Genomic DNA, 14,805 nt, shown 5'->3' on the forward strand with positions numbered 1-14,805 from the left:
AGTTCAATGGCCGGATTCAATCAGCTGGTGGGCTAGATGTTGCCCACAGGCTGTAGTTTGCCCACTCCTGGTATAAGAAGTATCCCCCTGTCCCTTCCAAGAATGGGGACAGAAAGAATATTGCTGACAGGAAAGTTAAGTACTTATCTTAAGAAAAGTAGAATGAAAATATTTTGAGCCACAAAACTACTTGTTTTGTTTGCCAAGCAATATAATAAACAGGGTTTTAGTTGACTGAGTATTAAATTTTAAAGAATTACACATAAAACAAGATTGTGATTCTAAAGTATAGTAAATAGGTTAAATGGAAGGCACAGAAATCCCTCACCAATTCCCTTTGCTTCCTTTTACAAAACTATTTCACCTACAAGGCCCTCTATCTTACAAACACACTTAATTTGCATTTCTAGAGAAAAGTCACTGGTTAAACAAATGCCAATGAACAAAATGGGCCCTAACAGCTGAGGTAGGAGGCCTTTGAAACCTGCAACTTTGAAGCAGGGTTACTTTACAGATTCTTCCAATATGCTGAAGCGGAATCAGTCAGCAACATTGCTTCCCACCTAGATTTATATAGAGACAGCTAGCTACACACTTCTGCTCTGCTACTAAACCAATTTACCATGAGAAATTTTTATCTTCCCTTCCCAAAACTGAAAGGCAATTTTTCAAGGTAAAGTTTTCTATGGACAATGGTACAATGAGACTCTAGCAACATATTTCAAGAATTCTGGTATGTTTTCAAGTAATTCATAACAAACTGGCTAATACGCTGAGACATCACAATTCTCATTTACTGCCCCTCCTAACTGAAGCTTCTAATGCTTCCTTGCTGGTTCTTCTGATTTACTGAGTCTAGCACAGCTTTTTTGCTGCTCCACTTCTGGAACCATCCCCAGAACAATACAAAGATCCTATGGACAAGGTTGCCACTATTTTCTGTTAGTCATAAAAACAGGTATGTCTACACTGCAATACAAGACCTATGGCAAGGCCATAGCTGTCTCAGGTCAGCTCACTTGGGCTGGCAGGACTCGGGCTGCGGGGCTATAAAACTGCAGTATAGACGTTTGGGTGTGGACTGGAGCCTGGGCTCCGAGTCTCTGCAAGGGGGAATGTCTACACTGTAGTTTTATAGCCCCACAGCCCGAGCCCTGTGAGCCTGAGTCAGCTAACATGGGCTCAGACTCAGTGCTGCAGGTGTAGACATACCCAATGAGTTTCACACTTATAAAATAGTACTAATGGTAGCTGATGCATATGGAAACAAGCAACAAAAAACCAAAGAGGAAACTGAAAAAGAAAATTTGAAGATATACACATTAAATGGTAATTTATGACAGTTGAAAAAATTACTTAAAATTTGATACTTTATCCTCACGATTTTCTGGGTAAACATGGCTCACACTGACTCTAGTTTTCATAATTTAAACCTTTCATGTAAATACACAGCACATTCTTTCTACCTGAAAAAGCTCAGAAATCCACTTGCTTTTACATACTGTACATTTTCTACGGCACTGTTTCAATCTGAAGAACAAGATCAAAACGAGCTTTATGCTTTTTCACAATGTAGCTATTTGAAAGCTAAAAAAAGGTCTTTGAGATGAATTAACTGGTTACTATGGCAATTGCCCATATGGATCTACATGCATAAGGAGATGAGTGCCTTTAACAAGAGCTCAAAGCTTCTAGCAAGCATCTGCTGAGTCCATACACCCTCACACTGCTGAGACAGAAAACTTAAAAAAAGGGTGTTGGCACCAACCACCCATCCATTTCCTTCCATTAATTCAGAAATCATGAACAAAATACTGAAGAAGGAGGAAGGTGGGTGGGAAGTGTGGATCCATATATGCAACCATCATGAAGAACCAGTTGCTATGGTAAGTAGCTTTTTTAACTTTCTGATAGCTACATTGTGCTAGAATCATAAGCCTATTGTGGGTAGGTTCTGTCATATAATTTTTTGTCAATTTGTTAAAATGTGAAATTGTAATTCTATCTTCTATATAACCACGACTAATGGAGGGTTTAATTAAAGTGGTTCAGTAGGAGGTCTTGCATTTGATTAACATTTCAGAGGGAATAACTGAATAACATTTCCAAAATGTTATATATATATATGATCTATAACCGTGCAGATTCTCATTTAATATTATTTTGTAAGTCTGTTACAGGCCCAGCCACACATGTGACAGTTTAAGACAGAGATCAGCCTCAAGGGTTAAATATAAGGAGTTGTACGTCTTACCATAAGTTGCAAATGTTCTTCTCTGTTGTTCAAACATGAAATCATTGATGTGTGTTGGTTCTGCATATCCAGAAAGCATATTCCTAGGTGCAGCCATCTGCTGAGTCCTAAACGGGTTTTCTGGCCCAAACTGCATCAACAAAATTAAAAGTATTTAAAGGTTGTACACTATTCTAGAAGGAAATAGTTTCTTGCTAAGTATTTTGTAATCATCTATAACGTTCTATAGGGCACGAACGGTGTGACTTTCAAGAAAGGCAGTACATAGTGGCTTTAGCTTACTTTCCCTTTATGATTACTGTAACTGAATATATGTCAGAATAATATTTGTACATTATATTATATGCCAATTAGAATAGGAGTTTCTTTATGCATTAAGTAATTTTCTTGGTGGAGCTTCTTGCCCACAGCACTGTTGGCAAGGTCAAGTCAATAAAAAAAAAAAAAAAAAAAAAAATTACTCCACACGCAAAACCTCCCATTAAATAGGTAAATAATGCAAACATACAGAAGAAAACAGGAAAGGGGGAAGGGAAGCTAAAACCACATAGTATTATTTTTTTTTGAAAGTCAAACCCTAGAGAACTGTTGTACCAATATGGAAATTGCCTTGTAAAAATTTTTATCACTCAAAATAAAAATGTGATAATGTATCAGCAGGATCAGCTGCACAACTACAGAATATAGACAATTCATACACAAATGCACACCTGTTTTCTAAAGAAAATGCAATACTATACAATTTTATATTTGTGTATTGGTTAAGTGAAGTATCACATGGTTCACAGAGAGTTACATAGGAGAGTTTACAGAATTGGATATAGTGTCTAGTTACAGCAAAGTGATGAGTTGGGATGGAAGAGCTGAAATGCAAGAGCAGAAGTTTTTTTAGATCTGCATGGCAGATCTTGACTTGTATATTCTGCCCTATCTGAATGGATTTCCATGCAAGTCAATGGGCTCTCTCAAAATATGGAGAACAGAATATTCGAGTAGAGCGCCACTGTGTGGAGCACAAAGGAAGAGAATTTAGCCACTGTCAGAATAAAAATAACTACCAAAATTGATAAGCAGTGACACATGAATGTTTGCATAATAGTACATGTATTTATCACACACTAGAACAGGTCTGACATTCCATCCAGGAGAAGGCAATGGTACATATAAGGGTCAGAAGTGTTTGTACACACACACACACACACACACACACACACGTCTGTGATTTGTCCAATAAACAAGCCCATTCTGGACTGGGCAAACAGAATGAAGCACAGGTAAGGCTCATCTAGATACTTACATAGGAGTACAGATTAAGTATTCCCCATACATGGCAAGAGCACCAGTACTGAAATAGTGCAGAGCTGTCTCCCAATACTGTAACATGTCATGCTCATAGCACATGGATGTTCTTTTCCCATGTTATTCGCTCCTCCCCAATTCCCAAGGAGAAATTAGAAACTGAATATTTTATCTATAATTTACCAAAGCAATCTCTCAAGCATTTTTTAAATGTAAAATTGACCACTACAAGTGATGCTACAGGTTTACTATGTTATTAGTCGATTAAACTAAAAACTCTATGGTTGTAACTTTTAAGACACTAAACTATCATATCTTACAGAGGCTGCATATTCTTGCCTCAAAACAGTTGATAAACCCTTTTTGATTCGGCTTCATTTTACCTCTGAGAACTCAAACTGTACTACTTATTGCCCATACATACCAAAATTGGCTCAAGCTTTGCAAAAAAATAACTTCCAGCTCTGAGCAGCTGTGATTTCAAGACTGACAGCTGCATGTATTAAAGCTAAGTATATTACCTTTTATACATGTTGCTTATTCCCCAAGGTGCTTTCCTGTGCTGAATACCAATCTCAAAATTAAATTGTTTTTAAATGTAATAATTTGACACATTTTAGAGTGCAGATAATAGAATTAACCGAGCCTCCTTCCTTGAAAAAAGTTTCCTATTCTCTCCCTTGACTTAAAACCTATTTTTCTTATTTTTTTCTTATGAATTTCAAAAGGAGAGAGAATCATTTAATCCATTAGATTTTTTTTGTATACTCAATTCCCAGTCATACGCCAATAAAAGTCTTTAGTGCAGAATTCAAGTACGGATCAACAGAACCACTTCTGATTCTGTACTTGCTTGCCCATACCAGATCAGGCCATGAATCCAGTTTGTATGTTATATTGTCTCCAGCAATACCTAAACACCTAATGCTTCAATGAAAAGAAAAGACACTCATAACTCACCAGCCAATTACACAATAATTGCATAGGAAGAGAGATTTTAAGCACTGAAGCATAAGATTTGATTACCATTATCTTATCTTGAATATTACTAGTCATAAAATTATCGTGTCTTTTGAAGAAGAAAGGATGAAGCCATATTTTGATCAGATTCAGAGATGTGTTTCACATATGCAGCACCAAATGTACTCAGCAGGATTTACGCATGCTGAATGCAGCCCAGGATCAGCCCCTTAGGCTTGATCTCCTGTGGCAATGGATTCCCCAAGTTGACAATATGCTGTATAAAGAACTGTACTGGTTCTCAGTTTACTTCCCTATAATGCTCTTAGTCTCATCACGAGACAGAAGTTAACAATGAATAATTAATTTTCACTGTGATATTCCATTTTACATTCCCTGTCTTTCTAAAATTCTTGTTAGAGGCCTATAGCGCCGTTCTGTCTATAATTACAGGAAGATGAGAGAACCATGTAGACAGCGCTCTCTCTCTCTCTCTAGTCTCAGGGACTCCACTAGCAGTTCATCCCCTGCCTTAATTCTCTTCTCCAAGATGATAAAGAAGTAACTTTTCCTCAAGTCACCATGGACCAGGTAGAGAAAGTATTTAATTAATAGGTGCAAATCAAGTGCCACACATTCACTATGACTTCTGTGCTTGCTGGCTCCATTCACAAAGCCTTGAACCTGTCCCACTTGAAACCACTTGGGTTTCTTAATTCAAACATCTATGCAAACCAACAGCCATAAATTGAGACAGTATTGTTGTCTATTTGGCCCACTTAAAGTGCAGATTGCGAGCTTTTGTTTAAAATAGCGTCTAGCTCACATTGTTGCACAATAAGTTTTCTAAACAAAGCATAACTGATGCAAAATTTATGCAGAGTTGTTTTCCAACCTGCAGACAGCCTTTATTTGTCTAAATGTGACATTAATTCTTATACTGTATCATAATACTAAGAGGTTTTCAAATAATGTATAAAATTATTTATACACAACTTGAAGGCTTAAACCATCTCTTTTAATCCTTCAGACAAATAGTTTGTAGGCTACTGAAAAACAGTTACGATAGAAAAACAGTTCCAGTAGTTTTGAAGAAGGCTAATTTTAATCCAAAAGAATTTTGTACACTGCATTCATTTGAAAAAAAAAAAAAAAAAAAAAAAAAAAAATTGAAAATACTTGAGTTAAATATCATGACATGAATACTGCTTCTATTGGTAATATTGGGTTTTAGTTTTATACAAAACTATACCCATTTTCTATAACCTATAGATCTATACAACTTCTGGCAACTGCTCACTGATTAACATTATGAGTAGACATCAAAAGAACTGAGAAGACAGGACACTTCAGGATGTTCAGCCAGGTAATATCCTGTATTGGCTGCTTAACAGCACAATGCTCCACATTATTGGATTTCCACCTTTCCTACTCTATATACTCTATAGCAGGGATCGGCAACCTTTGGCCCACGGCCCGCCAGGGTAAGAACCCTGGCGGGCCGGGCTGGTTTGTTTACCTGCCACGTCCGCAGGTTCAGCCGATTGCAGCTCCCATTGGCTGCGGTTCACCGCTCCAGGCCAATGGGGGCTGCGGGAAGCGGCATGGGCCGAGGGATGTGCTGGCCGCCGTTTCCTGCAGCCCCCATTGGCCTGGAGTGGCGGACCGCGGCCAGTGGGAGCTGCGATCTGCCCAACCTGCGGACACAGCAGGCAAACAAACTGGACCGCCCCGCCAGGGTGCTTACCCTGGCGGGCCACGGACCAAAGGTTGCTGATCCCTGCTCTATAGTTTGGTAGAGAAGAGCTCTTACGATTCTTCTCTTAGAATAGCTTTAAAATAGTTTAAAGTTATATTACAAATGTACATGACATCCTCAGGGTACCCGTTTGTGTTATGTGGTGTCTTTCACAGTTCACCCAAGTTCTTATCTTTACTTTAAAGTCCAGAAGCTTGAGGCATCCCTGAATCTAGGGAGAACTTGAGGAACTCTGTACATTTATATTTGAAGAGGACAGGCATTGCAATGTCTGAATTTCACATTAGAACAACTTTAACATGAAACATTCCTTTTAAGCCACATACATTTCTCAGTGGAATGCCAATTAATTTGGAAGACTAACATTTCTGGTTTTAATAAAAATCTTCTTACCTCTGGTGCAAACATGGTGTCATAAGTGGGATTGTACTGAACTTCCTTGATTGCAGGATCGAGGTGGACTCCCGTCTCTACATCTTCCTGAAATACAGCAAAAGTGCTACTGAAATGTAACCAAAACTTCTCATATATAGCTAATCTAAAATACCAGATGCTAACTTGACTGTATGGGGCACGGTATGCTTTTTAAATTATACCTTTGTAATTTTACTTTGAGTTTTGAAGAAAAAAAAATATCAGGAAAAGCTTGGCGAGAATTCTTATTCAAAAGTTTGACAAGTTTTTAATTAAGGCTCAACTTAACCAGTAAAGCTGTAAGTGCAATTAAAAAAAAAAAAAAACACACCCAATTTTCTAACATCTTCCGCCCTATACCCATTAGCCTATTGGAGAAAAAGCAAAGTACCTTGGGAAAAACAAAACAGCGGGAGCTTGGAAAATTTTTTAGAAGACATTTCTGTAGATACAGGGTTATTAGGAATTCCCTCCATTAATTCTCTTTCACATACACAGCGTATAAACAGAACCCTATGCAAACTATCTTCCCTCCCTGATGCAGATGTCTTTGTAAAGATGCCAGGTACCAAGAATCTCTGTTGGTCACTATGTTCCCCTATTTTTCCTTCACAGCTGCCAAAGATTTTATGAAGTGACCAGTGATTTTGGTGCATAACTCAACATATACTTTAAAGGGGCCCAATTTTCATCCAGTGCTAAACATCCATCCTCTGAAAATCTGACATCTCAGATGGTCACCCATATGTTTAGGCATTAAAATCATGTATCACTTTTGAAAATCTTGGCCTCCATCCTCAACTCCACTTTGCATCATCCCTCCAAAGTCAGTCAACATTGCTTTTGAGCCAATTGTCTGGCTAAAGAGATTTTTTCACTCCCCCACATGGATGAAGTTATTCTATTTTATACAGGTACTTATACCACCTGCCTCACTGATAGTACCTGAGCACCTTCCAGTGATGCATTAAGCAACACACCTAGCATATTTCACATGTGGCTCATTCTTCATCCTCTCCCCAGGGGAAATAAGTGTATGCAGTGTAGTGTTTTGTTAGGTTTAATTTGTATGCTTACACTAAAAACATAGGAATATGCACATATATAAGAAGGGAAGGTAAAAGTAGTATGTGTTGCACTGGGATCAAAAGGTGGAGATGTTTAGGATAGTCCTTGATCCCTGCGAGTTTGTCCCACAATCTGGGACCTGCCCCTCCCCCCCCCCCCCCAAACTCCATCTTCCTGCACAGAAAAGCTTTCCCTTATGCTCCAAAAATCATTACCCGTGGTCCACATCCTGGAGCTTTGGATGATCTTTTATGTATTCTGGACTCAGGCCATTGAGAACCTTGTAGAGAAGGACCAAGACCTCCACAGCTTGTGGTAGCCCATATTGCTGAGGAGATACACTGCTATGTTCTGTACTATCTAAAGTTTTCTAAGGCCTGATGGCTTCATGCCCAGGTGTACTGCATTGGTGCATTCCAGCTAGGAAGTGGCAAAGGCATATATAAGCAAAGCCAGATGATCATCCATGAAGATGGGAGAGAATCTCTTTCCAACCAGAGACGGTAGAAAGCATTACCTGTGGATGCTGCTATGCTTCAACGAAACAAGGATGTACCATAGCTGTAAGCGTTTGTTGAACTGGGTACAAAAATCAAGTACTGAACGCCACTACCCCTTTATGATAATGGATTAGGTTATCAATGGACTGCTGGACCAGCCTTCCCTATTGACATTCTTGCCAATGCCATAACCCTCAGCCTCCTAAATGGCAGGCCAGTAACTAATACGACTAGGAAGTTTATCCATCCAGTGCTTTTGATTACTCTGGCATTCATTCAGTTTGGACAATGGGAAGATGCAAGGCAGACACCATATGGAACACACACGTCACTGAACATGCTTCTGCTGCTACTGATGCACATTCTCTCCCATGCTGAAGGCATGCTGTAATAGGGCTTCCCTCCTTGGAAATCTACATCGGGATAGTTCTCGTGTTCAAGGCAGAATATATTTTTATATACATACCTCTTCCCTCACTTCCATTGGTTGGGCCAAAAATGAATGCAACAGTCTGTATTTTTGCCCCAGATTATAGCACGTTTTTCCAGTTTAGTTGAGGTCAGTTAGCATCAAGCTCACAGTCCACATACACACCTCTGACTAGAAGCCTGCTCATTTTGCCTCATCCTCCCTCTGTTTAAATAGATCACCATTGACCCTGAAAGCATGTAATATTTCCACCATAATATCTTGGAACCAGGTCCAGCATGCTCATCTTTAGGACATCTGTGTGGGAGGTGAACACCCTGGATGGAGCTGCTGTTCAAGTGAGGCTTCCTAGTCAACTGGCTGGCACAAATGGTTATCACCAGCCATGGGAAGCACTTTCTGCTAAAAAAAATAAAACAACCTATCTCTGTGAGTTGTTCTGATATAAAACTTCAGAACATAACTCTCCTCATGTCTATTTTATCCTTTTAACAGTTTGCCTTTATCTCTCAAAATTAGATAAGCCGCCTGGGCCAGGGATCTATGTAAACCAAGAATAATTCATCCTTATGCATTATAATTGGTCAAATTCAGCCCTGGCATAAAGACTGAGAAGCAGGTGCCACTATTGTCTTCAATGAGAGTTGCATCTGCTTATATAAGCTGAATATCATCCAGTTAACATAACATACCTTTCTGATTCCTGGGCTAAAGGATAAGAAAGTCAAAGTGACAACATAGCCTTCTCTACACTTTTAATACTTTTCATTATGCTTACTTTTTAAGGAAATCAGAAATGAAGTGTTTGTTGATTAGTCCTCTAGATTCCTGTGGAACGATGATAATTGAGATCTCTTAAGTTTTACATATTTTCCATCTGAGCATATACAGTTCTTCAAATGGATATTGCCAACAAAAGATAGACTTCCCTTGAGAGCCATACTTAGGTTTTGCAAAACATCTTATTCTTTCTGAATACTTTCTCACTTTTGCCTGATTTGGATTTAGAAACAGAAATTATGTAATTTAGCCTTTATAAATTGCAAATTATTTAAGGTGAACTAGAACAATGTTACTATGAGTGGCATATTGTACTCAGAGATGACATCTGACCAAGCTGATGCACTTGATCAGCTTACTCATAGGCTTGGATGAGAGCACACTGGCAGCGACTCAATCCAAGTTGAGATTAAACTGGACGGTCTGGAGATCCAGCCTAAAGAAAGAGATTTGACATCAGTTCCCTCAACTGGAGAGCAGGGTATGTGTGACAGGGGATATCCCATCTTGCTTTTTTTAAAAGCATGAAACATTGCACCTGTGCTCCAGAATCTGTACTGGCTTCCAATTAGTTTATGGGTGCAATTTAAGATACAGTTTCAAAGCTCTAAAGTCTTAAATGGCCATGACTGCCTCCAAGATCACTTCTTCCCAACACTTTGTGATTTTACTCTGGGGTAATGTACACAGATGGACTTACACCAGCAAACTATAGCGGAATAATTATTCTGATATAGCTGTGCTGGGAAATTTTTGTGTGTACACAAGCCACTAAGAATACATGCACCCACAGGATCAAATGGGTGTAGTTAAAAGAACAGAAAGAAAAAGCATACACTAGAATTTTAATTCTCCTTTATAAAAAATCTCTCTTATATGAAGTATGCAAAGTTTGCCCTTTCAAACTACAGAACAATATAGCATATTACAGTATATATTTACTTAAAACTATTAGCTATTCACCAGCATGTAATGCCCACAGGAGCTATTCTTGCTAATTTAATGGCAGGTCAACAATAATGTATTTGCTTACATATTTAAGACGTAAAGGGTTTAAAATCTAGTTCTCTAAATCACAGATGGAGGAGGAGAAAATCAGCATCTGTTTATGAAAGCAATTTAAATAACCTGATTATAGAATAACTAGGACAATAAAAAAATATATATATTTTCCTAATCGGGCAAGTATTTCTATTGTACTGCCTAATATTGGAATTGTAAGCCCAAACAGAAAGACTGTCTTTCATTAGACCTGCCTGATAAAAATAATTCATACACAATCATTCCATGGCTCCTGCTTGAGCAGGCAGTGTTGCACTCAGACTGACTGACCTCATTCCTTTAATCACATGACCTTCCCAATTCACTGGCCCTGGATGACAACAGCTACCGGTACATTTGCAAGCCTGAGTTTTATATCCCATGCTCTTGACTAGGAACAGTATAATGGACACTAATCCATTCATTCAGCCGCACACAAAGATACAAACAAAAGCAACTACAATAGAACTGTACCAAAACAATTCCCTGAATGGTATTACTTACTTGCACATGAGATTGGGTTTTTCCTCTTACAGCTCCATGACCTAAAGGAGTTTCTGACAACCTTCTCAAATCATACCAAACAGTTTATGTTAACAGACCAACAAGCATACTACAAGCATCTCATCTCATTATTTCTTAGATGAAGATTAGGCTCATTTATGTTATTTCTAAGGAAAATTCAATAAACTGATCAGACAACAAGATTTGGACAATTGTCTGACATTTGCAGACTTGTAATTACTTGATATTAAGCTGCCAGTTGTTTGCTATTCTTTAAATTTTAAGAGTCAAAGAAGCCTAACCTTATAAAATGCCAAGAATTCTTCAGTTCTATTATTTGTATCCCCTTTCTTCTACCTGTTAAGTTCTTCTCTCAGCTACAGAATGGCACACAATAGATGACAGATTGTGATATGAAAGACAATCCTCAGGAGGATGACTATAGCAATTTTGGTTCCACTTTACTGTTTGCTGAAGAGTGCTGAGTCATTTGGAAGTCATACAATAAATTCATTCCCATACCACGACATGTACATTCTTTGGATGTGAAAACTGCTGGTCCTTGAAATTGAAGCACATTCATTACAGTTCCACATTCCAACATCTCCATCTTTACTCATCGTTCCATCAAGCAAACTATACTTTTGTGCACCAAGAGATAACCAGCCAGTACACCAGGGGTCAGCAACCTTTCAGAAGTGATGTGCTGAGTCTTCATTTATTCACTCTAATTTAAGGTTTTGCGTGCCAGTAATACATTTTAACGTTTTTAGAAGGTCTCTTTCTATAAGTCTATAATATATACCTAAACTATTGTTGTATGTAAATTAATTAAGGTTTTTAAAATGTTTAAGAAGCTTCATTTAAAATTAAATTAAATTAAAATGCAGAGCCCCCCGGACTGGTGGTCAGGACCCGGGCAGTGTGAGTGCCACTGAAAATCAGCTTGCATGCCCACGCCTTCGGCACACGTGCCATAGGTTGCCTACCCCTGCAGTACACTGTTGAAGTGTGCCTAGTTTTCTCTCCTTTAGTCCATTTCACTTTTAGCTACCCATAAAGAAATTTGAAAATGTGTCCATAACTCCTCTTTATTTCCTTCTAGTGGTCTATTGCAAGTGAGATCTAGATCACATTAGCACATACACACTTGGTATAGCAGAATGTATGCTCTTGGTACAGTATACTCTGAAATTTATAACCTGTGACTCTTGTGTTAGTTCTATGCTACACAATGCAAACTTATATCGTTTGGCATTTCGTCAACATATTGTGCTGTATATGCTTTAATCTTCACAACACCACTATGAGACTAGCAAGTAACAGGAGCACGAATGGTTAATCAGACTAAGACCACCACCAATGCTTCCTCTGTCAGCCCTTCTACAGACTATGTTCTATATACAGTGTGACTCCTGTAATAATTGCCATCTTCCATAATGGGGAAGAGAGGTGTCTAGTGAAACTGGAACTTCTTCATTCCTGGGAGGCTCTGGTGGCTGCAGTACACCTTGCTGTCAGCACAGGGTCCTCCTTCAGCCCCATCAGCTGTGCTTGCAGCATATGGGTCAAAGATAGCAAAAGAACCGGGTGCAGGGAAGGGATTCCAGGCCTTTGAGACACTAAATCACGTCAGCGACCCAGGGGCCCCATTCACACTTCACAGTGCCTTGCTGCTTCTACTTCTGCTTTTCTAGCAATGTCATAGCGACACATCACGAAACACTTAAACATTATAACTATGAAAACAATTTGACAATAATATAAAATAAAAATAAATAATAATAATAGAGCACAAATAACGTACTGTAGCTGCTTAATTAAACATCACCACAACAAAAGAAAGTCTGCTGGATCTTTCATTCTTGGGGCTGTGAGACAGTGACAGAAAAAAAATCCTCAAATTAAACATAGCCCATGCCTGCAGGCATTATTCAGGTATCACTCCCACCAAAATAAGCTAGCTTCAGTAAGGACTGCAGGATTGGGCTCATAATTGACTAAGGAACAGTATCAGAAGATCATGTTCAGTGGTTTATATTAAGACTTCACAATCCTTTGATCCCATAGGAGGTTATAAAATTTTAATCTTTAAATGCACAGTACAATAATTTGGGCCAAATTCTGCCATCAGATGTTAATGCATGGCTCCCAGTGAATTTAATGAGAGCTGTGCATGTACATCTGAAAGCAGAATTTGGCCCTTAGCAACTTCTTACTAAGTTCTGGAGTAAATTGTGCGTTGTCTCTACATTAAACAGGGTGGAGTTGATTAAAATCAAATCATGATTTAAGTCACTAATCAGAAAGACTCGATTTAACCATGGATTTCTACATAAAAGTGCACTCCTGTTGGTTGTTACCAGCCTGAAGATCCTGCATGTTCAGGCATGTTCCTTTCATAATCTTCAACGCAGCTTCCTCCTGAGAAGGAACACTTCTCTCATGATGTTGTTTCATTCAGGCCACCAGGCCTTGCATTTCTTTGTTGCACTGTTTGCATTTTGCATGCATACCTGTCTTAACCACAGGTAGAGGAACTTCATTAAAATATTCCTAAACTGAGTCTCTTTTACAGCCTGCTGCCATTATAGGTTTTCCCGTCTAATGAGAGAATGGTATGGTAGATCTCAAATCAATGAAGGCCACACTCAGAAAGATCTCAAGACTTCTGGAATGTGCTGCTCAAACAGTTTCACTTTTGTTTCTACTGCTTGTCCCTCCCTTCTCACATTTATCTCCAGACTTCTTCTCCTTGTCCAGATCTATTCCACCCCCAACAATCTTCTATTCATTGAACTTTTTGAAACTTTGCACTTTTAGAGAGGTAAGGGATTGACTCTGTGTACACAAATTTACAGAGGGACAACAGGGTTGAGGTCTGTTATTTCTCACCTCTGTTATTTATTTAAAAACATTTTTGCTGTTAACAAGCATGTTGTCTCTGGAGACACAAATCCACAGTTTGAGAACTGCAAAACTAAGCATCTCTGATGGTACACCACTACCTCGATATAACACAACTTGATAGAACACGAATTCGGATATAAAGCAGTGGTCCGGGGGGGGGGGGGGGGGGGAGAAGAAGGGCAGGGCTGAGCACTCCGGTGGATCAAAGCAAGTACGATATAATGCGGTTTCACCTATAACACAGACAGAGTTATATCGAGGTAGAAATGTATCTTCTAGACTGAGCACTGAGTCCCATGGGTAGATAGAAAGATTAACCTAAATAATCTATACAGAAACTCCTGGAACCCCATAAAATTGGGTCCCTAATCCATGAACTATTAGAACTCGTTTATGAAACTTCTCAAAACATTACATGAGTATACTGTCTCATACTATAGAATTAGAATTTATAATCTCTATTCCATGATGTGATATCTTTGACCTATAGTGTATCTTTAGATAGGTTTTTCCCTCAAAAAGCATTTTATCAAAAAAATCTGATTTAAATTAAAAAAACCCTCAGATTTTATTTATTTTAAATAATTGATTTTTATCCACCCTGATATTAAACAACTTTTTACATTTTTGTTGTATGGTTTGGTCAATAAAACACAAAGTTTTCAGACCCTAGGATAGTTCAGCACTAACTAGCCAAGCAACTAACAAGGGCAGCCTGCTTTGTACAGGATTTATAATCAGCATTAGTTATCCATTAAAATTGAAGTGCAGTAAATGGAGACCCTATCCCATGGGTCACAAACTTAACAGCCCAGCAAGAAATATTAAGTGACATTCTTGTTCAATAAATTTAAACAACTCCTGCTGAGATTTATATGGTATTTGC

At 38.5% G+C, this 14,805-nt stretch overlaps 1 protein-coding gene across 1 annotated transcript in view; it reads right to left on the bottom strand.

Annotated features, from left to right (window-relative positions):
- Window positions 1-14,805, bottom strand: part of CDC40 (cell division cycle 40) — a 61,010-nt gene that overhangs the window by 38,350 nt on the left and 7,855 nt on the right. Inside the window, exons 2-3 of the mRNA XM_054023650.1 lie at window positions 6,666-6,752; window positions 2,255-2,384 (exon numbers count right to left, since the gene is read on the bottom strand). Of these exons, the coding sequence (XP_053879625.1) occupies window positions 2,255-2,384; window positions 6,666-6,752 (217 nt within the window). The remainder of the gene's footprint in view (window positions 1-2,254; window positions 2,385-6,665; window positions 6,753-14,805) is intronic.

The sequence above is a fragment of the Malaclemys terrapin genome, chromosome 3 (genome assembly GCF_027887155.1).
Source record: "Malaclemys terrapin pileata isolate rMalTer1 chromosome 3, rMalTer1.hap1, whole genome shotgun sequence".
NCBI classification, from domain to species: domain Eukaryota; kingdom Metazoa; phylum Chordata; order Testudines; family Emydidae; genus Malaclemys; species Malaclemys terrapin.